The sequence below is a fragment of the Plecotus auritus genome, assembly GCF_963455305.1.
Source record: "Plecotus auritus genome assembly, chromosome: 5".
Classification (NCBI taxonomy): domain Eukaryota; kingdom Metazoa; phylum Chordata; class Mammalia; order Chiroptera; family Vespertilionidae; genus Plecotus; species Plecotus auritus.
In genome coordinates, this window is record NC_137776.1 from 141,209,037 (window position 1) to 141,234,517 (window position 25,481).

General features: G+C 35.3%; 1 protein-coding gene across 2 annotated transcripts in view; it reads left to right on the plus strand.

Moving 5' to 3' along the window:
* Nucleotides 1–25,481, plus strand: part of SMC5 (structural maintenance of chromosomes 5) — an 84,211-nt gene that overhangs the window by 35,961 nt on the left and 22,769 nt on the right. For both annotated transcript variants that reach the window (XM_080669799.1, XM_080669800.1), the window contains exons 9-16: nt 7,802–8,057; nt 10,674–10,828; nt 14,796–14,909; nt 18,960–19,054; nt 19,683–19,815; nt 22,602–22,775; nt 22,872–23,041; nt 25,093–25,216. In XM_080669799.1, coding sequence (XP_080525925.1) covers nt 7,802–8,057; nt 10,674–10,828; nt 14,796–14,909; nt 18,960–19,054; nt 19,683–19,815; nt 22,602–22,775; nt 22,872–23,041; nt 25,093–25,216 — 1,221 coding nt within the window. The remainder of the gene's footprint in view (nt 1–7,801; nt 8,058–10,673; nt 10,829–14,795; nt 14,910–18,959; nt 19,055–19,682; nt 19,816–22,601; nt 22,776–22,871; nt 23,042–25,092; nt 25,217–25,481) is intronic.

The window sequence follows — 25,481 nt, forward strand, 5'->3', positions numbered from 1 at the left end:
GTGGCAGCCATCTTTGACCACATGGGGGCAGCCATCTTGTGTGTTGGAATGATGGTCAATTTGCATATTAGGCTTTTATTATATAGTATGTTGTGAAATGATCACACAATAAGTCTAGTTAACATTCCTATTGTACATAGTTACAAATTTTTTTAACTGGATGTTTGTACCTTCTGACCCTCCATCACCCATTTCACCCATCCATTAACACTTCCTATCTCTGGCAACTGTCAATCTATTCTCTGTGTCTGTGAGCTTATTTCACTTTGAATAGCCCTCAGGTTTCATCCATATTGTTGCAAGTGACAGGATTTACTTCCTTTCTTTATGGCTTAATATTCCATTGTGTATATATCACATTTTCCATTTATCCATTGATGAACACTTAGATTTCTGTTTCCGTATCTTGGCTATTAGAAATAATAGTGCAGTGAACATGGAAGTACATATGTATTTCTAAGTTAGGTGTTTTTGTTTTCTTCAGATAAATACCCAGAAGTGGAATTGCTAGATCATACTAGTTCTATTTTTAATTTTTTGAAGAACCTCCAAACATGCCCCCAATCCAGTCATGTACCCTGACCAGGAATTCAACCGTGACCTCTTGGTTCGTAGGTCGATGTTCAACCACTGAGCCACACTGGCCTGGCAATAATTGTGGTCTTTATAACTTCGTTTTAGAATTTTTTAAGACCTCTTTGGACTTTTATATTTAATTGTTTACATGTTTTATGTATATTTTAAAAGAATGTGTAGTTTGTCTTTAGGTCTGGAGATATATGTTAGAATAGGCTTACTATAATTATATTTACACAAATGTCCTACTTCCTTATTTTTTTTACCTATCTGATTTATTCATTTTTATTTTTTTTATTTTTATATATATATATTTTATTGACTTTTTACAGAGAGGAAGGGAGAGGGATAGAGAGTTAGAAACATCAATGAGAGAGAAACATTGATCAGCTGCCTCCTGCACACCCCCTACTGGGGATGTGCCCACAACCAAGGTACATGCCCTTGACCACCGGAACTGAACCTGAGACCCTTCAGTCCACAGGCCAATCTTCTCTATACACCAAGCCAAACCTGTTAGGGCTGATATATTCATTTTTAAAGTGTCAGTACCTATGAGTGTAGATTTATCTATTTAAAATTATATTTTTTGCTTCCTAGATTTTAAAGCATTATTTTGTTCTTTCAACATCATGTTTTGATTCATTTTACTTACTATAAATAATATATAGTGGGCTTTATGTTGAGGTTTTTTTTCTATTTGGTGTGAGACACTTCATAGAGTAAAGGAGTTTAGCCAATTCACATTTACTGTTGTTTACTACTTACTTTGCATGGTTTGATTCCTCCTGTGCCCCTTTCTACTTTGTTGCTATTGATCAAGATTTTCTTAATCCATTTTTTCTAAAGTTATATATTTTAAACCTATTCTACTGATTACTCTTAAAGCTTAAATAACACATTTTTTTCTTTAATATATTTTTATTGATTTCAAAGAGAGAGAGAGAAACATCAATGATGAGAATCATTGATTGGCTGCCTCCTGCACACCCCCTGCAACCTGGGCATGTGCCCTCATCTGATATTGAACCACGATCTCCTTGTTCATAGGTCAATGCTCAACCACTGAGCCATACTGTCTGGGCTTCTTCCATATATTTCTGTCTATCTCTTTCTCTAACCCTCCCCATTTTAATAGATTCCATGGCATTTTCTACATAGGCAGTCATGTCATCTACAAATGAGGCAGCTTTATTTCATCCTTTCTGATTTGTATGCCTTTTATTTCTGTTTTTTCTTCCTTATGCACTGGCTAAAACTTCCATCACTGTGTTGAATAAGAATGGTAAGCTTAGGCATTTTTGCCATTTTCCTGATTTTAGGAGGAAAGCATTCAGTTTTGCCCCATCCTATATAATCGATGAAATGGCGGAATGACCGGTAGCTGTGATGCACACTGACCACCAGGGGGCAGACACTCAATGCAGGAGCTGCCCCCTGGTGGTCAGTGCGTTCCCACAGGGCAAGCATTGCTCAGCCAGAGCTGGGCTTATGGCTGGTGAACGCAGCGATGGTGGCAGGAGCCTCTCCTGCCGCTGTGGCAGTGCTAAGGATGTCCAACTGACATCCTAAGCCATCAGTCGGACATCCCCTGAGGACTGCAAGAGGGCACAGGCCAGGCTGAGGGACAACCCCCCCCCCCAGAGTGCACGAATTCCATGCACTGGGCCTTTAGTTAACTATAATACTAGCTCTAATTTTTATAGGTATTCTTTATCAAGTTCAAAAATTCTCTTCCTGTGTTTCTGAGAATGAATGAGTTTCCTCTTCTGTTTTTTTCGGGGAAATTGTGTGCAATTGTTAATTCTCCTTTAAATATTCTGAATAATTATCAAATGATACTGTCTGGATATGGATATTTTTGAGGTGGAGTTTAAAGTTATGAATTCAACTTAATAGTTAAGGCTATTCAAAGAATCGATTTCAAATTAGATGAGTTGTGTTAGTGTTTTTTGAGGAATTGGTCCATTCTGTCTTAAGTTGTTAAATTTATGTGTTTATAGATTCTCCAGTTATATAAGGAGAATCTATAAGGTCTGTAATGATACAGTGATACCCCTGTTCCATTCATGATATTGGTAATTAGTTTCTTCTGGGATTGTTTTTTGTTTTGTCAATCTTGCTAGAGTTTTGTTAAATTTAATGTTTTTTTAAAGAACCAGCCTTTTGTGTCATTGATTTTTCTCCTTTCAATTTCATTGATATCGTTCATATTTTTATTATTTCCTTTCCTCTGCGTAAGTAGGTATATTTTGCTCCTTTTTTTTTTTAGGCTCTTAAGGTAGAAGCTCAGATTGAGACATTTCATCTTGTGTATGAACTTATGATAAATTTTCCTCATTGCTCTTTCAGCTGTGTCCACAAATTCTGATATGTTGTATTTTTTGGTTGTTTAGTTTGTATTTTCATTTATCTTAAAATCACAATTTGTTTATTCATTTGCCATTGGTGGACATTTAGGTTGTTTTTGCTTTAGGTATATAGTCAATAAAGCTGCCATAAATATTTCATATACATTTATTTATGAACAGATATTTTTGTTTCTCTGATAATATTCTACAAGTAGAATATCATAGGCCAAATAGTTTCCCAAAATGATTGTTAGTAATTTATTGTAATTGTAATTAATAAAAGTTGACTGTGATGGCTTGAATCTTTTTAATAAATTGTTCTTCATAAATAATTTGAGAAACACTGCTTGGAGTAGCCTTGCAGGGTTAGATTTAGTTAGGTAGCTATGAGAACTCTCCTTACATTATACAAGATAAAGCAAAGTGAGTACTGCTGGAAGTTAGGGTGATAGATAAGAAAATGGGAGAAGCACTCTGATCAGAGTACTCTGATTTTGAATATGCCATTAGAAGTGTAAGACAAGAACATTAGCTGAGTGATTAGAAAGCCTATAGCAATAAAGAATTGAGGAAGGAGGGAAAGATGTGAACTCTCAGAATGTAACAAATTACAACTACATTAGTTAGAGAAATGCAATAGGTTGTTTGAAGTGCCTATTTAAGTTTTGTGGCCATAGATTTAAAGTATGGCCAATTTTAGAGTTTCTCCAATTAGTTTAATTGCTTAAATACAGATAGATAGACGGTATATAGTTAAGTTTAAAAAGAACTAGGCTTTCTCCTGGCCTGTGTCGATAGGTGGTGTGTCGATTAGTGGTGTGTCGATAGGTCTTTGCAAGGGAGTGGTTATAGTGGAGGGTTCTGGAACCTCAGCAGGTTAAGGAAAGAAATGATGGATTTTTTTAAAAGGTACTAAGGTCAATGGATTGCAGGACCCTATAAGGGTCAAAGGATGGTTGGAATAGGAATACTATAGCAAATAAAATGGAAGGAAAGGAAATGGTGATCAAAGAGTAGTATTTTCAGAAGTATGGTTTAGGGAGATTTACATGATCTAGAACAGGGGTGGGCAAACTTTTTGACTCGAGGGCCACAATGGGTTCTTAAACTGGACCGGAGGGCCGGAACAAAAGCATGGATGGAGTGTTTGTGTGAACTAATATAAATTCAAAGTAAAGGAGCGGAGGGGGGAGAGCAAGAGAACCCTCCACTCTTTCGGCTCTGCGGGCCGGATAGAACAGCCGAACGGACCGGATCCGGCCCGCGGGCCATAGTTTGCCCATCTAGAATGTAACAGTAAGAGAAGGTGGATGAGGGAGGAGGGTTTTAGGTAAAAATGGGTGAAGTTGCCCTAGCCGGTTTGGCTCAGTAGATAGAGCGTTGGCCTGTGGACTGAAGGGTCCCGGGTTTGTTCCGGTCAAGGGCATATGCCAGGGTTACGGGCTCGATCCCCGGTAGGGGGCGTGCAGGAGGCAGCCAATCAACAGTTCTCTCTCATCATTGATGTTTCTATCTCTCTCCCCCTCTCCCTTCCTCTCTGAAATCAATAAAATATATACATATATATATATACATACATATATATATACATACATATATATACACATACATATATACACATACATGTGTGTGTGTGTGTGTGTGTGTGTGTATAAAAAGATGGGTGAAGTTGAAGAAGTCAAGGAACACAGAGGCCAAAGAGTTAGATTTATTTTTCTGTATGTATGTTTAAGTCTCATGATGACAGACATAATGATGGAGAGGACAGCATTGAGTCAGTCTGGTATTAAAGTTATCACTGAGTGAAGAGGGTAAGGAAGAATTTTGAGGGAGGTAGGTAATAACCTAGCAACAAAGATGGTGGTGGTAAAGTCTGATCACATGGTCTTCAAAGGAACTGAAGTGGGGCTGTTAATGGAGGAAGTAGTATAGTGGGTAGTGGGGATTAATCAGGATACCTTCCTCACCACTGAGTCCTAAAGTACTCTGAAGGATTATGGAAGGAAAAGGTCACACTTCAGAGGGCTCTAGGGAGAAGCGTGTCAGGAATAGCCAAATTTTAGTTAGTACAAGAAGAGAAATGGAATATAGCAGAAATGGTATCCTAGTGAAGATTGGTGATCTAGGAGGCTTGGACTTACTGTGCCAGAGCTAATAAACATGGGTATGATGAGATTAGTCATCATAGTTTCTTGGATGATTTTTTTTTTTTAAGAAATATATTTTTATTGATTTTAAAGAGGAAGGGAGAGGGAGAGAGATAGAGACATCAATGATGAGAGGGAATCATGGATTGGCTGCCTCCTGCACATCCCACACTGGGGATCGAGCCTGCAACCCGGGCATGTGCCCTTGACCGGAATCGAACCTGGGAGCCCTCGGACCTCAGGCCGACACTCTATCCACTGAGCCACACTGGCCAGGGCTTGGATGATTTTTTGGTACCTAAGATGTGTCTCCATTTTGCTGAGAGGGCAAGATTATTTTAAATTTCTTTTTTAAAAAATTTTATTGTTTAAGGTATTACAAATAGTAGTACATATGTTTCCTTTTTATTTTAAATTTCTTGTTGTTTTTCATGGACTTGGACTTCCTCATGTGTTTGGTGATTCTTAATTCTATGCCTGTCTTCTATGATATGCCTATTCTCTTGAATGGCTGGACTCTCCTGGCTGAATTCTATGGCTTCTTGTTTGCTTCCTTCTTTTAGACCCATTGAATATTGTTAATTTTCAGATATATAACTTAATTTTTCAAATATTTTTTTTCTCCTGTGCATTGGCATATGTTTCGTTTATTAACACTTCCAAAGCTAAGTTTTTAGGAGGAAGAAATTGATACCAACCTATTCCAACAATAGAGAATGGGTAAAATGTAGTATGTCCATATAATAGGACATTATGCAGGTATTAGAATTTTATTTTGCAAGGACATATGAGGATAATGAGAAACTGCTCTCAATGCGTTTTTAGTCATGCCATTTAGTAAAACATGTTCTATAGATAGGCAATAAAATGTAAATTTGTAAGCGCATTAAGATTATAGATTTTAAAAAGTATGTCTTTATTGATTTCAAAGAGGAAGAGAGAGAGAGAGAAACATCAGTGATGAGAGAGATCATTGATTGGTTGCCTCTTTCATGCCCCCTACTGGGCATGTGCCCTGAAGGAAACGGAACCCTGACCTCCTGGTTAATAGGTTGATACTTAACCACTGAGCCATGCCAGCCAGGCAAGATTATAGAATCAGTATGTTGTTTCTTTTATAATGAGGAGAGAATAAATGTGACTTGGAAAGAAAGTGAGCTAATAGGCAAATTATGAGATGTGTTAGCCTTGTCTGTCTATACTAATAAAAGAGAAATATGTAAATTGACCATCACTTTGCAACACCCACAGCCAATCAGGAGTGATTATGCAAATTAACCCAACAAATATGATGGCAGCCCTGCCCTCTGGCCGCTCCGGGCCTCTGGGCAGCATGCCTCCTCAGGGCCTCCCTGCAGAGCTCCACACCTATCAACCATCTTTGTAGCCTCCCTCTGGCCCAGCCCCTGGCCTCAGAGGCAACCCTCTGGTGCCTGAGTCCATAGCTCCCAGTGTCTGGCGTCTTCCTCTACCCCACACCTGCCCCGCTGCTCTGATAAACAAAACCCTAGCATTGGAGCAGCTCCTTGGGCGCGTATATGCGTGGGAGCTCGCTCGGTACACAGTTAGTGTGTCCCGGGATCCCCGGGCCAGCCAAGGGGCAATGGTGGCGGCCATGGCAGCAGCTGCAGGTGGCTCAGCTTTGTTTTGAATAGTAGATGGAAGAGGCCACCTACACAGTAACCCAAATTATCAGATCTCCCTCCTCCCTATCTCGGCAAATTGGGAGGGGCTGTGGGCGTGGAGGTGGAGGGCGGAGGAAGAAAGTGAGGAGGAAGGGGGTCAGTTGCATCCCACTTTCACAATGGGAAAGTGAAATGCACTAGTGTACGCAACCTTGCCAGTCCTCCCCATCTGCCTCACTCCCCCCACCTCTTCCCCTCTGCGCCTCCCTGAGAGTGCCAGTGCTGCACAGAGGAACTCTCCAGAGAAGGAGGGTGAGGAGGAAGCGGTGCCGGAGCGAGCTGGGCTTGCCACCGCCGCCGCCACTGCACAGGCTGCCAGAGCAAGCCCGCCGTGTGCTGGGAGCCAGGGGAAGGAAGACCTATTCTTGCACGAATCTTCGTGCATTGGGCTTCTATTTTTGATACAAATTTCTATTTTATTTAATAAAGTGGGTGCTGTCTGTTTTGACAAAAATTTCACTGACAACTTATATATAGGGGTTTTTAAAAAAATAATTTATCCTGAATATAAGTAAACAAATTTAAACATATAGGTTGATGTTTAAAAATCTCACAGTTAATTTGAAGTGTTAGTATTAAATAATTTTGTTGGAAGAAAATAGTTTAGTTTAAAATTAATAGGGTAACATAATCATCATTTCTATTATTAACTTTATTCAAAGTATCATACCGTGTGACTTTCAATTTCAGTGTTATGATATGAAATGGAGCATGTATTTACTTCCTATAAATATCTAGAAAGCAAATACATGCTTTCTAGATACTTGGTTGGCTTTATAAATAATTTGTTTATTCAGCAAATACTTAATGAGCATTAACTATATTTTAAACACTGCTCTAGGTACTTAAGCTGTATTAGTGAACAAGTAAAGATATAGGTAACCTGGTAAGAGTAACAGTCTAATTCTAGCAGGAAAGGTTTTAGTAAGGAAAACAATCATGTTCTTAGATTTTTGCATTTTTAAAACTATATTACTATAAAAACCTTATAAACTAGGAGAAAAAAACAATCTCCAGTACTAACCATCTTTTGTTTTATTAGATTGAGGAACTTCAGCAGGCTTTAACAGTAAAACAAAATGCAGAGCTTGACCGACAGAGGAGAATAAGTAATACCCGAAAAATGATAGAAGACTTGCAAAATGAACTGAGGACCACAGAAAACTGTGTGAATCTTCAACCCCAGATTGATGACATTACAAATGATCTGAGACGAGTTCAAGATGAAAAGGAATTATGTGAAAGCGAGATAATTGATAAACTTAAAGAGAGGGAAACCCTAGAGAAGGAGAAAAAGAGTAAGTTTTATTAAACTTAGGATGAAGAGATGTTTATAAAATGGAGCTACATCTCTGACAATGGGCTTTCTTTTTTCCCCCTGATACCCTGTCTTTAAATATTCAGATCTCCCTGTTGAGGAAGCTCAGCCCAGTTCTTTCAACTCGGTGCCTTAATTACCTATGGCTATCATGTATCATGATTTAAGAGAATTAAATGATTTAAGAGAATTACCTATGGCTATCATGTATCATGATTTTAGAGAATTAAATACATTGATATAATCTGATGTATTATATTGGCCATTGTCTTCAATCAGATTATATCAATGTATTTAATTCTCTAAAAATGCTTTGCTTTCTTTACAGAGTCACTCACTATTAGTTCTCATATCAAATGTAAGCTTTTTATTCTAGCCTTCATAAACTTTCCATTTATTTTGTTCCTTGAAGCATGTCCAGTTATATCTTTTCTTTCCTTCTAAGCATGTCAAACTTGCGATAAACGAGGCATGTGGCCCTCTGGCCAGAAGTTTGACATGCTTGCGTATAGACCATGTGGATAGACCTATGGCATTATTCAAATAGAGGATATGCCATGTTCGTTTTGCTCTGTATATATAAGATCAATTTTTTAAAAAGCACCCATTTTTATATATTTATCAAAGTACTCGATGTGTATAGTTAAAAAACAGAAAACAAGAACAGAAGGGAGGCCCAACATATTGCTAACCTCCAGACCCCCTCTCAAGAGTAAGCACTTTTAACTATTTCAACAATTTTTTTCTAATAGTTCTTCCTGTTTTTTCAGCATATTCTTTTTTCACCATAGCTTAATTTGTCAATTTTAGACTTTTTTTTATTGTTGACATTATTACAGCTATTCCCCATCCCCCCCTTACCCTCCTCCACCCAGCCCTGCCCCACCCCAGGCCTTCACCACATTATTGTCTGTGTTCATAGGCTACGCAAATCCTATATAATAAAAGGCTAATATGCAAAATGTCCCCTCGGGAGTTCGACCGTTTGCTATGACGTGCACTGACCACCAGGGGGCAGCGCGGAATGAAGGAAGGCCCCGGCCAGCAGCCAGGGGAAGGCAGGCCCTATCAGCCCTGATTGCTGGCCAGGCCTAGGGACCCTACCCGTGCATGAATTTTGTGCACTGGGCCTCTAATACGTATATAAGTTCTTTGGTTAATCTCTTCCTACATCCCCACCCTACTCCCCTCTGGGATCTGTCTGTCCCATGCATCCGTGCCTTTGGACCTATTTTGTTTGTCAGTTTATTATACTCATTAGATTTCACATATAAGTGAGATCATGTGAAATTTAGACATCGTCTTTTAATATTTTGTTACTTTAGATGTAGCTTAAGCTCATAAATCCCTCCCTATTACTGTGGTTCCTCAAATGAGATTATTAGTTATTAATCATTAAAATTTATTAATATAATGAATAATTTTTCTTTTTTGTCATTTAACAGTTGTCACTATTTCTTGAATGTATACTGTAAGCTAAAAATACTAGTACTCCCATCCTTTCTTTTTACTTTCCTCCCTTCTTACATTCTAAATTCTCTAATTTGTACTCTGGTTTTTATATTGTTAAGGCTGAAAACATTTTGTTGAGAATCATAATCAAGTTTTATGTGCTCTATTTAAGGGTTAACTCCTAAGCTAGAAATATTAAGTATTCGTATTATTTCAATGAAACTTGTTCATAGTATTGTATTATTTAATTTCCTTTCAATGATAGCTTTTTTAAAAGTTATAATTTACCTTTTTTTTTTTTTTTAGCACCAGTTTTACCATTTTCTTAAATTGAAAAAACAAAACAAAACCACCTATCTTATCAGGCATTCTCTTGAGTTCTGGAGCCTGCCATCCTTGTCCTTTCTAAACTGATTGTTTTCAAGGCCTTCTGCATGGCAGTCATCTGGAATTTTTCTCAGATCCTTTTCTGTGTTGGATAAAGCTATTTCTGAATTCCATGTCTCCTGGGGTTTTTTTCTACATTATTCCCTTATTTTGTTAGAATACATCTTTAGGTAACCTAAGAAGGGGTACTAGGGAATTAATTTTAGAGTCTTGACATCCTAGAAATATCTTTATTTCATTATCCCTTTTTTTCAATGTTGTATATATAATGGTAAGTTAAAAATAATTTTTCTCAGAATTTTGAATGCCTATTGTCATTCTTTTTTATCTGACCTATTTTTATTTTTATTTTTAACATATTTTATTGATATTTTACAGAGAGGAAGGGAGAGGGATAGAGAGCTAGAAACATCAATGAGAGAGAAACATCGATCAGCTGCCTCCTGCACACCTCCCACTGGGGATGTGCCCGCAACCAAGGTACATGCCCTTGACCGGAATCGAACCCGGGACCCTTCAGTCCGCAGGCCGACGCTCTATCCACTGAGCCAAACCGGTTTCGGCTATTTTTATTTTTGATAGCTTAATCGCCTTTTATTCCAAGTGTTTGGAAATTTGAGAGTGTTTTGTTGCGGATGGGTACTTGCTAAGTGGTGTTTGTAACTTGTGGATCTAAGATTTTTTTTTGTATTAATAGATTATTTTACTAACGAAAGATTTCAGAGAAACAATATTTTGTTTCAATTTTCAATTTTAGGTGTGAATGATCAAATTGTACAATTTGACAATCTTATGAATCAAAAGGAAGATAAGCTGAGACAGAGATATCGTGATACATATGATGCTGTTTTATGGCTGAGAAATAACAGAGACAAATTTAAGCAAAGAGTCTATGAGCCCATAATGCTCATGGTAAGAGATTTTGTTTATGTAAAATCTGTTATTTTTTTTATTGTAATCATAGATTTTTGTTGTTTTAAGAATTCTTAGTCTTATTTACACCCCTGGTTTTTCATTATCAGACTCGCAGCAACTGGTATACTGCTAAATCCATACATGGGCTTTTTAAAAGATCCTTGATGAATACACCTGTGAACTTCTTTAGAAAGTAATATGAAAATGGCACTTTATTGACTAAGAATCGTGTATAAAGTTAACGTGGTTAGCTGGTTCCTTCTACAATTCTATTCTTAGGTCATAGCAGGCAATAGATTAAATGCTGCCAATGGGGTACAAAACTGCTGTAAATACATGTTGATATAAGGTACCTGACAGGTAGACAAGAAAATCACTTGCTACAGAAACAGAGCATTATAAGGATTCTGAGAGTGAAACCAACAGTTTATTGACCTCATAAACATTTCATAGCATTTTTAAAAAAATTTTTATTGTTGAAAGTATTACAGATGTTCCCTTTTTTCCCCCATTGACCCCTCCAGCCCACCCCCGGCCCTGTGTCCATGGGTTATGCATACAGGGTCTTTGGTTGATTACTTTCCATCCACCCTCCCTCCCCAACCTTCCCTCCGAGATTCCATACTCTGTTTCATGCTTCCATTTCTCTGGATCCACTCCTTTTGATAGCTCTTATTGATTATCATGGGTCATCAAGAATAGGATAAGATATATTTAGTAAATCATCTAATGAAATGTGGCCATGGATTTAACAGGAAGATGTATATGTGAAATACTTTAAAAGTTTGGTCACAAAAAGTAAAAAACACATTCTTTGGTAATGATAGCTGTACATACATAATATTAACTTAAGGGTTGTTTTTGTTAGATAATTTCTTGTACTTCAGAAAAGAATGTAGTATAGTTTCTTGCAGGATTCATGAAAAACTATTTTCCAAAACTCATGATTGCGTTATACTTCATTAAAAATCATTCCATATAGTTTTTAAAATTACATCTTATATTACATTAGCAAAATTATTATGCATAATACTGTATTCTGTTCCTACTAAGATGTATATTATTTAGACTATTTTTGGCAGATCAAGAAGGGAATATCTATTTTGGACCCAGGCACCGTTGTTTTGATTGATTTGGTAAGGTCTGGGAGAAAATATAAGAAAAAATATTGTGCCTGGCCCGTGTGCTTCAGTGGTTGAGCTTTGACCCATGCACCAAGATGTCACTGGTTCGGCTCCTGGTCAGGGCACATGCCCGGGTTGTGGGCTCGATCTCCAGTAGGGGGCGTGCAGGAGGCAGCTGACCCATGTTGATGTTTCTCTCATCAATGTGTCTGTCTCTTTCCCTCTCCCTTCCTCTCTCTCTAAAATCAATAAAAACATATTTTTGTAAAAAGGAAAAATATTGTGATCCTTAGTATAAGTTACAGTCAAGTGTGATTGTCAATATATTTTTATTAAAATGCCAATTTCAAAATAATACATTAGAACTTTATTAGATATTTTATCCTCTTTTCACTTGGTTTTTTTAATAGTGGCCTATCACTAACTTGGATTACTAGCTGGCATATATTGTCATTTTACAAATCTTTGAGATACAATGATAGACTCCGCTTTTTTACCCTTCCTTGAATAACCCTTCACCTTTTCTACTACTTCCTTCCAAATGTATTCCCATACACACTTAACCCTTAATTTGGTTAAGTTCAGATTTAGTTTGAAAGGCAGCCATCTTCATAAGCAAGTTAATATGTAAACTTAAAATTTTAGTCATATAACTTGTCAATTAGCAATCAGTTTTCATGAGTTATTTCTAACAATACCGAATTGGAGAAATGTGGGAAAATGTTTTTACACTTATACTCCACAGTAGTGTTTATAATAGCAGAATGATGGGGCAAAAGAACAAAGTTTTCAAAGATATTGTTAGTTATGTAAATTACTCTAGGTCCTTATATTGGAATACTGTGCGGCCATTAAAAATGTTGCTGTAGGCTCTATTTATATAAAAGGACATTTGTGACATGTTAATGAATTATTAAAAAGACTACAGAATAGGATGTTTAGAAAGATTTCATTTTTAAAAATTGTGAAACAGAATGCTGTCATTAACCACCAGATCATCTTGGAGTGCTACATACACTTCCTATGTCTACCTGTCTGTCTTACTACTGTGACTAAGAAGATATGGCTTTGGAGAACTTTACCAAATATTTTCTTCAGCAATCTTATGAGAAGGAGCATGCTAAGAAACTGATAAGCTGCAGAGCCAACAAGGTGGCCAAATCTTCCTTCTGGATATCAGAAAACCAGACCATGAATGCAGTGGGAGTATGCATTACACTTGAAAAAAAGTGCAAATCAGTCTCTACTGGAAGTGAACAAACTGGCCAGTGAATAACCCCCCCTCCCCACTTCTGTGACTTCCTTTAGAAATATTACCTAAATTAGCAAGTGAAACCCATCAAAGATTTGAATGACCATGTAACCAACTTACACAAGAAGAGGGCTCCAGAATCTGACATAACAGAGTATCTCTGACAAGTACACCCTGGGAGAGAATGATAATGAGAGCTAAGTTCTAGGTGGCTTATTCATAGCTATAAAAAAATTTATTTCTACTTCCTATAGTTATATTGGGGTTACTGTTGCATACTCTTTCTATAAGTTGGATCAAATATCCACATTTTCTTTCACTTGTGCTATTCCTCCCAATAAAGTAATTTGATGCCCTCCTCCCCCGCCCCCCCCCCCCCCCGCAAATGTGAAGAAATAGATACTAAATGTTTATAGTGTTTATGTCCAGGTAATAGTATTTTATGTGGTTTTCATTTTATTTTGTTTGATTGTATATCTTTCTCCATTTTTCTATACTGATTGATATTCTGTAATTTAAAATAGAGAGTAATATTGGACAGCATTTACGTAACAAGTGCTGCACTAATTTTTTTCATTGTATCTCTTTTAATTCACATTTATTCCTATGAGGTATAGACTGATTTACTTTATCCAATTATAGGATGAAATAAGTAAAATTTTCAGAGATTTTAGTTCAAGGTTACACACAGGATTTGAAGTGACATCTGTCTGACCCCAGAGCCCTGGCTTTTAACTAGTGTGCTGCATTTTATATTTTTATAAAATTGTTTTTGTTTTTTTTCCCAAGAAAGTTGATTTCCATCTGCTGGAGCTAATCTCTCCCTTTAAATTTCCTAGAGAGCATTTTTATTTACCTGTGTTATGGAGATTTATTATACTGTGCTTTTTATGATATTTATCATTTACGATAAATAATAGATTGAACTCTTGAAAATTTTTCCTGACCTATCTTTGTATCATCAAATACCATTGAGTCTCAGATGCAGAAATGTCTAATTAGCTGGTATTTTTAAGTAAATCGTTACGTTTTTATGCTCTAGTGGTACTAGCCTTGGGTTTCTCCTAAAGACACTAATAGTACAATTCATAGCTAGTTTTTTCCATTCATTTCATAATTTTATTCAGGTATTTGTGTTTTTGTACCAGTTAGTTATTGCCATGTATAATATTAATTCCTCTTAAAGATTAAGAAGAAAAAAGTTTGGGGACAGATGAGAAATGTTTTTACTTACAGGTCACAATCTAAGACTGTTTCAGTGTTTTCAATGAGTTGACCAGAAAGGAACTTTATTATTACATAATACCAAAACCACTATGCATCAGGTACTATTCAAGTCATAGCTTTCATTTTATGATGTATTGGATATTTCTGGGTAATAATTTAGATTGAGTAGATGTTTTATACAATGTTGACCCTTCAGTACCAAGTTGTTTTGTTTTTTGGGGTTTGGTTTTGTTTTTCTTGGTCTCCCTTTTTCTTGCCATCAAATTTAATCTGATTAAATCTACATTAAATATTATTTTTTTCTAGTACTCTGTTTGAATTTCAAGAAAATCAACTTACTTTTCCTCTTTGTTTTCTTTAGATCAATATGAAAGATAATAAAAATGCCAAATATATTGAAAACCATATTCCATCAAATGACTTGAGAGCCTTTGTATTTGAGAGTCAAGAAGATATGGAGGTTTTCCTCAAAGAGGCAAGTATAAATTATATTTTGACTCACTTGGTACTTCCAGTGAATTTTAAAATTCAAACTAGAGCAAAAAGTGATAATGACTAATTTTATCAGCTGTAACTCTAGTGTTAGCAACTCTTTTAATAATTTCTGCCCTGCCCTGACCGGTTTGGCTCGGTGGATAGAGCGTCGGCCTGGGGACTGAAGGGTCCCAGGTTCGATTCCAGTCAAGGGCATGTACCTTGGTTGCGGGCACATCCCCAATAGGGAGTGTGCAGGAGGCAGCTGATCAATGTTTCTCTCTCATTGATGTTTCTAACTCTCTATCCCTCTCCTTTCCAACCTGTAAAAAATCAATAAAATATATTTTAAAAAAATAATAATAATAATTTCTGTCCTATTTATGCTATTATTGGGAAATGAATTTGTTTTATAAGAGGAAAAACAGCCTATACTCCCCTCTGTAACACAATTTTGAAATTAATATGAATAGTAATTCTGTGACATTGTCTAAAAAGATAGAAACATCATAATGATGGACTTTTGGTCTTGAACATCCTTTTGGGAACTATATTAGAATGAATTAAGTTTATCTTCGGATGGGAAATAAATCTGATGTTATTGTTTGATATAAATTAATCTTCAAAAAAGGAGAATCCTGTATCTGGCTAGAAAACACCACTAACCAAGAATCTAAGCCACTGAAAGGTAGCTTAGATTAGGAGTTAAGAACATAGACTGCACAGTTAGGCTGCCAGGATTTGAATTCTGACTTTGATACTAACTTGGGCAAGTTGCCTAAATGTTGTGAGCCTCAGTTTCCTCAACTCTAAAATGAAGATAACACTATCTACTTCATAATATTTTTGTGAGGATTAAATGAAAAAGTATTAGCTAGTGCTTGTTAGCTATTGTATTTATTATGTATATATTGTTATATAGCTATATAATATATAGTATATATTGTTAGCTATATATGCTATATATCCTGTAAGATTTTTTTTTTTCCTTTTGCATATGCCATCTACTTCTTTTAAAGCCCCAGAAAGATTTTGTTTATTTAAACCTTTGTAAGTCTAAGTGAGGACAAGACCTTAAATCAGCCAAGTGGGCCTCTATTTGGTACACAAGTGATTAGAAATTTTTCTTGCTTTGGCTTTTACCATATTGTCCTCCATCTCGTTCGGGAGTTGGTAGGGAGTATGAATATATGGTGACTGCATAAAAAGATTGAATGTATGAAATTATAAAATGGACTTCAAAAAATAAAACATTTGTGTATTTTAGGACTAATTTAAGCCTAACCAGTGAGTTAGTGATCTAGTATCAGAGCTCATTCAAGAAGTAGGTAGCTTGGGTTACAAGTCTGTGATATACCACATATTGTGAAGGGTGTTCAGTCAGGTGTTATTAAGATGATTTCTATTTTGAAAGTCACCAGCTTAGCCTATACTCAGTACCCTTCTTTGCCTTAAAAACACATGCTTCCTCTGTGCTAAGTATTTGAACTGTGTATTGCTAATATGATTTAAGTTCCTAAAAATTAGACCTTTGTTATTTTTTTCTTGTGCTGTTAGCAATGAACTTTTCAAAGGGTCTCATCGGTAAGATCAGAACTTCCTCTTACATGTATGACTTTTTATGTATTTTTTAAAGTATATTTTATTGATTTCAGAGAGGAAGGGAGAGGGAAAGAGAGATAGAAACATCAATGATGAGAAAGAACCATTGATTAGCTGCCTCCTGCACGCCATCTACTGGGGGTCAAGCCCACAACCTGGGCATGTGCCCTTGACCGGCATTGAACCTGGGACCTTTCAGTCCACAGGCCGACACTCTATCCACTGAGCCAAACCTGTTAGGGCTTTTATGTATTTTTAATTGTATGAACTAGAGTACATTTCCCATCTTTTTAGTAACTTACAAACCATCTTCACAGTTTTTGCCATTTCGTATACTACTGTGCACTACCATCCCGTGTAGTGCTATTTTTTTTTAACATTTTTCTTTTTAATTTTGAGAAAGAGGGGGAGAGAGAGAGAAATATCGGTGTGAGATTGAGGCATCAGTTGGTTGCCTCCTGCACACTCCATGCATGGGATGATGCCCACTGCTCAGGGCGAACTATACTATTATTTTTTTATTTAAATCATTTCACTTTTTTTAATATATATATTATTGATTTTTAGAGAGATAGGAAGGGAGAGAGAGAAACATTGATGTGAGAACAAGACATTGATCAGCTGCCTCCTCCATGTCCTCTACTGGGATTGAACCTGCAACCTGGACATGTGCTTTGACGGAATCAAACCAACAACCTTTTTAGTGCTTGCGACAACATCCAACCAACTAACTCACACTGGCCAGGGCTAAATCACTTCACTTTTTATTACTCAAACAAAATATTCTGAAAGGGAGTTTAATATTACTGCAAAATTAGAAAAGAGTTTGCACAACAATAAAGATAAAAACAATGTTAGTGCTAGATCTGTACTGTTCCTTATTGAAAGCAGAGAACATGGTTCTTTTTAAAAAGGAAGGGGGAGATAATAAGGAATTATACAGCAGTTTTCTTCCTGTGATTAGAAATATTGAAAGAGAATTGAAGAGGAAATTATTTTCTCATTGTAGAATTCTTTTATTTAGAGTAACCACTAAAGCAGTATATTTTACAAACATACATGAGAATCAGTATTGTTTAATCTATACCTCCTATTTTCTTTTCAATAAATTTTTATTTTGATATAACTTTAAACTTACAGGAAATATGCAAGAGTATACATGGAAATTCTGTATACCTTTTACCCAGATTCACTAATTACTTGCATTTTCCCTATTTGCTTTATTTCTCCATTGCAAAGTAGTCAGTTTTGTTATAACCCAATACATACATTCCTAAAGATCATTATGCTATGCAAAATTATACAATAGAAACCCATTGGGCCTATGGGGAGAAAAATGACAGCATAGTTACACATTTAAGATTGTCATAGTTACACATTTAAGATTGTCAAGAAATATACAAATACAATAAATATGGTACTTTGTTTTTAGAAAGACCTGAAGTTAGCTTGTGGAAGGAGGCATTGGAAGGGTTCAGTTTGTGAATTGTGTAGTGGGTCAAACAATTGAAAGCGTTTATCTAAAATTGGATAGAAAGCTGCAACACCAAATGTGGTTGGATAGGGCTCATAATACATGTGGTGACCTGAGGTAGCTGGTAGACGTTTGAGAGGAGTATATGTGTTTCTGTATTTGTGCACAAATTACATGTATTTCTTAGCAGCTAGGTTGAGTTGGGTGCAGTTTTCTGCATTCACCTAGAGAAAAACCTCATTTTTTTGTAGATGGAATTGCATGTAAGCAATGTGAAATCCATGTATTTCTTAAATTGTCTCCTAATATATCAATTGCTCGGAACAAATTTGTCTTCAAAACAAGTATTATACAAAACTATTTTTCTCCTTGTAATTATGTATGTGGAGATACCTTGAGACTATGTTGTATCCTATTCTTCATGAAACTAGGTTCAAGAATCAATGATTCTGCCCTAGCTGGTTTAGTTCAGTAAATAGCGTGTCAGCCTGCGGAATGAAGGGTCCGATTCCAATCAAGGGCACATGCCCTGGTTGCGGGCTCGATCCCCAGTAGGGGCATGCAGGAAGCAGCCATTCAATGATTCTCTCTCATCATTGATGTTTCTACCTCTCTCCTCCTCTTTGAAATCAATAAAAAAATATTTAATTTTAAAAAAAAGATTATGCTGGTATCATAAAATGACTTGGGAAATCTCCCTCCTATTTTCTGAAAGAGTTCTGGTATTACTGCTTTTTTAACTGTTTCATAGAATTTATCAGTAAAAATTATAAAAGGAATGGACTCTTTGTAAAAACACATAACTACAATATCAATATCACAAAAAATTTTTTCTTGTAAGTACCATTAAATATCCTGTCAGTGTTCAAATTTCTGATCACCCCATGAATGCCAGTAGGAATACGTTAACTTAGAAAATCATTTTGATTGAGCATAGATGGTTATTAAAATAATATTTTCCTTTTTTAAATTCAGGTTCGTGACAATAAGAAATTAAGAGTGAATGCTGTTATTGCTCCCAGGAGTTCATATGCAGACAGAGCACCTTCAAGATCTCTAAATGAACTAAAGTAAGTCTTGAAAATATTAATAGAACTAACCTGAACCTTTTAAATATTGAGTAGTCATTTATCTCTTTAATATATTTAAATTATCTTTTTGTCACATGTTTGTTATAGGCTGTATTATTTCACTTTAGGATCTCTACTTAAGTCTAAAATAAGGAAAATTCCAGGCCCAGGAACAGAGTGTGGTATAGTTAATATATAATGATGATGTTTTAAATCATTGGAATAATATTGGACTATTTTATTAAAAATACCAAAATGCTTGGTTAATTATTGGGAAAATAAAGTGATAAAACATCACTTAATCAAAAATAATTTCCAAAGGACTAAATGGAAAAATTGCAATTATAAAACAGCAATAAGTAAATATCTTAACTCTGGATGATGTAAGTAGACATTCTAAATATAAAATCAGTGGAAGAAATGTCCAAAAAAAGATTAATAGTTTGTAATCATAAATATACAAAAATTAAACCTTGACAAGGAAATAAATCTCAATATTAACCACTTAAGTGATTTTCAAATATACAAAGAAAAGACTCTTGTTTTATTTATTGGCTACTTGTCAACCATCAGATTTTTTTAAATGATATTTTAAGAAGAAAAATCTAATAGGTGTTTTTCCTTTCAGACAATATGGATTTTTCTCTTACTTACGAGAGTTATTTGATGCACCTGCTCCTGTCATGAGTTACCTTTGCAGCCAGTATCATATTCATGAAGTTCCTGTAGGAACTGAAAGGACCAGAGAAAGAATTGAACGGGTAAGAAAGTACTAAATCAGTAGTTTTATTAAATTTTCTTAGCTTACACTCAAGGAAAAAATGTAAGAAATTTAAAGAAACTTTATCATTCTGTTGTTTTTAACCACACAGAAATTATCTTTGTATTTTGTATTTTTAACATAACATAAAACAGAGATTATTGACTAATACTTTATGACAGGAGTTATGTGGAGTTACCTAGAGTAAATAAATAATACCTATAGGGTCATTAAGTTAAAGCCTGAAAAGAAATACCTGGCATTCTTACCTGATTCTATTCTGCCTTGCTTGATGGACCTATGTTTAAACATTACATTAATGATTTAATCATTTAATCATTTAGATTCTTGTATTCTGGATTATCTTTCAGACAAATTATACTTCAGGAATGGTAGGCTTCAATATAGTAAAACCTCCCTGTCTTAAAGCTTCCACTAAAGATTACCTTATATATCAGTGACCATCCTTACTTAATAGAGTCTCATTTTCCTGGCTTATTGCAGTACTTAGGCTTTTCTTTTTTAATCCATTGGATTCTTTTAAAAAAAAATTTTTTTATTTTTCAATTACAGTTTTGACATTCAGTATTAGTTTCTGTGTACAACATAGTGGTTGGATTTTTTTTTAATTTATTATTATTATTTTTTTGGATTTTTATATAACTTACAACAAAGTGATCCCCCTGATAAGCCATTCTTTTTTTTTTTTTTTCTATAATTCTTTATTGTTGAAAGTATTACATATGTCCCCCTTTTCCCCCATTGACCACCCCACCCCTCCAAGCCTTCAACACCCTATTGTCTGTGGCCATGGGTTATGCATATTTGCATACAAGGTTTTTGGCTGATTACCTCCCACCCTCCCCCACCTTCCAGGCTTTTTTTTTTTAATATACTAATTGCAATTTTATTTATTTGGGTGACATTGGTTGATAAGATCATACAGGTTTCTCAAGGAACTCTTAGTTCCTATATTCTGCAAACAAGGCTTAGAATTGTCTTCTTACAACTTAACTCCAAGAATCCAAACCACATTTGTTGTCTGTATCACAGGCAGAAACAGGGAAGAAATCTCTTCTAAAACAGGTTTTTCCATAACACCAAGTTGCTCTGTTAATACCACTTGTAAGCATCTAGGACCCAATTACAGGCCTACTGTTACTTATAATATTGACTTTATTAGAAAGTGTGTTTAAAATTTTTTAACAACTGGTTTACAGTTATTCCAGTGTAGCTCTCTGGTCTTAATTCTACGGTGTTTAGAAAAAAAGGACAATACCATATTCATAGACCAAACCAATTTCTGTCATAACTTTAGGTATAGGTAGGGCTGTCTGAAGGTGAGGGTAGCTTTACTATTGCAAAAAGACTATAGAAAATTCGGTAAGGGCTTTCAGTTTTACTTCGGAAATCCTTTTACTTTTTGAACAATGCTTCATGTTGAATTATTTTCATGTACTTTAAGCCACCCAGAGAGCTGTTTTATTAAAGAAACAGCATTGGAATTCACATAATTTACATTAAAAGTAAAATTAATTCATAATAAGTCATATTTCCCTTCATCTCTTTTCAAATATTTTTCTTAACCTCTGTTTTTATATAGGTGATGGTATTTTTAAAACACAATGAATGTTTCTTACACTGTATTGTTTCAGTGGCCAACTTGGTGCTATATTGTAGATAAATACCTATAAATTATGATGAGATGCTTCTCAGACATATGCATATACTGTAAAGTCCCTGACATTATTTTGGCTATCTTTCAGAAGATATGAACTTTTGTTGAGGAAACTTATCTTTATATCTGCAGTCATATCTAGATAATGGCTATATTTCTTCCTTAGACTAACAATACATTTTTTAGTGTAAGTTTTGCTTTATTACTGAATTTTAACATTTTAGGTTCTCTAACAATGATTATAACGTATTTATGGAATTGTTCTCAATTTCTAAGACTTCCCCTTTGGTTAAATGTTCTGCTGATGCTCTTGATGTCCTTTTTGGTGGGAATGCCTTTCCCTCACATTTCTCAGTTCAATCCCATTTAAAATTTATTTTCCTGAAACTACCTGTCCTAGGCTTTCTCTTCATTCCAAATTATTCAGCATTTAGGGATGCCAGTTTATAAAATTTAGGGTACTTAAATATGTCTTCTCTCTTCACTTAGACTATAAACTTCTGTAGAGAAGCCATTATAGTATTGGTAATAAACCTTTAGAGATTAGAAAGAAACTATATTATTCTTTATTCTACTCCTTGTATAAGTTCTTGAGAAAAAAAATACCCCCAAAATGCAAAAATGAAGTCTCAATGTGAAATCCTTAAAAAGTGTTTCCATTAAGTATTCTCTCAAATATACAGGAATTGAATATAAGATTATGTACCTTTGAACAGTATAACTGAGGGGAAGGAAGAGTAAGTGACTTACCTGAAATAACAGTTCAATGTATGGACACCTGGGTCCTGGTATCTTTTCAGTAGACACAATAAAGCTCCAAAAGTACACTTAGTTGGGAGAGATTGTATAGCGAAGTAGTATAGCGAAGTAGAATATAGCTAGCTTTGCTAGTTGTTTTGTTTTCTCCTGATTTTCTTAATGTTATCTAAAATAACATAAAATGTATCAGCTACCTTTTTAGAGATATTGTTGGATAAATTTTTAAAAAACAACTGTATATCTACTATATTTTGATCTTCTGTAGTTCATTTGATCTGTATTTTTAATTCGTTGGCCCTTTTAAATATATCAGTTATTAGATGTGCACTGATACTTATTTTACATTGTAGGTAATACAAGAAACCCGATTAAAACAAATGTATACAGCAGAAGAAAAGTATGTGGTGAAAACTTCTTTTTATTCAAATAAAGTTATTTCTAGTAACACATCCCTAAAAGTAGCCCAATTTCTCACAGTCACTGTGGATCTAGAGCAAAGAAGACATCTAGAAGAACATCTAAAGGTTGGTTTTTTTTAATTTATTAGAAAAAAATATTAACTGGATTTATAATACTTTAGGGCTCTTTAAAATATATTAACAATTTTGAATATCCCATAGGAAATTAATAGAAAATTGCAAGCAGTGGAATCAGGGTTGATTGCTTTGCGTGAGAAGAGCAAACATCTAGAACACAAAGATAATGAACTCAGACAACGAAAGAAGGAGCTTCTTGAAAGAAAAAACAAGAAAAGACAACTGGAACAAAAAATTAGTTCCAAACTAGGAAGGTATTTTGTATCCAGTTTCATGGGGTGTGGCCGGGGGCCCAAAGCAGTATGGCATATTATTAGTTTACCCTGGAATGACACCATAATTCCCTCAAGCACATTTTGTAATAATTTCTTTCTCAAACTTTAATCCTACTACAAGGGGAAATGAATATTGGCTTTTAGTTTCAAGGTTTTTCCCATATCTTACTACATCGTAGCTCAGATCTTTTTGTTGTTGTTCTTTTATGCTTCTTGCCTATAGAATAAAGATATAGATATTAATGACATAATCAGCCTTTAATAATAAATGATAGCTCATTGGCTTGAGTAAGATATAAGTTTAACTTGACTAATATAATATAGTGTATGTGTTTCTAAACACATTCAGAAATTGAATCATATTTGAGATGCATTAAGAAAATTTTTTGTTTTTTTAAGCAAACAAATGTCATTAACTTTTATTTTAAAAGTTAATAATGTACCTTGGTTGCTTAAGATAAGATCTTTTTAGTCAGCTTAGAATTTTCTTTTTTTTACTTTAAGCCTTTTTTCAACTTTAACCCTTCACTTCATTCAAGTACCTGCAAACACTTAACCTTTACTCTGCAGCTGCTATATTGGACTGCTGTATTGTCTAAAACTTCTCATAAAGTTTCTCCTCATAAAGTAAAGTAATGTTGATTTTCATAGTGAAATGACCTTTCATATGTACAGTTATGCACTTTGGAATACTACAGTGGTGGCCTGACTAGTCCCCACTTGCTTCAGTGCCTCCAGAATACTGTAGTTAAATTTCTCTTTTTATGTCCTTACCCCCATGTAAGAGCATCTGTTGTGATTTTCTCCCATTACATGAAATTTACTTAAATACTATTTTCCCTTAGACTGGCTTTCAAGTTTTTCAAAATCTTGTTTTACTCTACCCATTCCAATTCATCACCCTCCCCCATGTACCATTCAGGACACTTTATAACTCCACTAAACTAGTTTATTCTTGCTCCCATCTTTTGTTCTTGCTTTATTTCCTAACAGCAACATAGTGTAGTAGAAGGAATTTAGACTTGGGTGCATATCGTACCACTTCATATCTGTGATCTTAGGTAACTCTGAGCCTTACTTTCTTCATCTTAAAGAGAAAAGTATTACCTTTCAGTATTGTTGTATTATGTTTTCATTATGGGGCTTTTAAAAATTATATATTTTTTAAATTAATTTCAGAGAAGAAGGGAAAGGGAGAGAGAGAGAGAATCATTGATTGGCTGCCTCTGCATGTCCCCTACAGGGATTGAGCCCACAACCCAGGCTTGTGCCCTGACTTGGAATTGAACTGTGACCTCCTGGTTCATAGGTCAATGCACAACCACTGAGCCATGGGGTGTGTTGTTGTTTTTTTTTTAACCTATTAAGTCCCCCATCACCACCACAACTCCTCCTCCCCCCCAGTTAAGCTCCTTAAGGGGAGGGAGAGGACTGTGTTTATAAACAATATTAAAAACAAGAGTAACAACTAATATGTATCAATTGGTTATGAGCCAGGCACTATACTAAGTGTGTTACATAGTTTACATCTTCACCACAGTCCTGTAGGAGGGGTTCTCTTATGATTTTTAATTTTTAGGTGAAGAAACTGAAGTCCAGAAGAGCAACTTGTCCAGTTGTGCAGCAAGGAGCAAGTTCAGATCCCTATTTGTAACTCCAGACCCTATACCGTGTTAACACTAGCATTAATTGCCTAGATAGATTACACTGGGCACATAATACGGGGTGTGGTAAAAGTAAGTTTATAGTTGTGACTACACAAAACAATGTTTATTACTGAATTATTATTTATTATTGCATTATTTTCCATACAAACAACTGTAAACCTGCTTTTGCCTCACCCTATACATCTCTCAACAAATACTTTTTGATCCTGCATAGTTGCATAAAATGATTGCTTAATCTAGAAGCTAGTTTAGACATCTGGGTAGCATTGCTAAATAGCTCATAAAACAGCAGGGAACCAAGGATTTGGGCTCCATCCTTGTGTAGAACTGATTTCTACATCATCATATGTTTCATCATTACAGTTTAAAGCTGATGGAGCAGGATACTTGCAATCTTGAAGAGGAAGAGCGAAAAGCAAATACCAAAATCAAAGAAATAAATGTTCAAAAAGCAAAACTTGTTACCGAATTAACAAACCTAATAAAGGTAAGGCATTTTCTTTATATTAGGTAGATAAGACAAGTTAGTTAAATCTTACAGATTTTTAACTTTATTGACATTTTTATTATTTATAATAATCCTATCTAATAAAAGAGTAATATGCAAATTGACCATCACTTTAACACACAAGATGGCCGCCACAAGATGGGCAGTTAGGGGCAAACAGGAAGGCAGACAGGCAAGCAGTTGGGAGCTGAATTGTGAGAGGGATGTCCGACTGCCCGTTTAGGTCCGATCCTACCAGGATAGG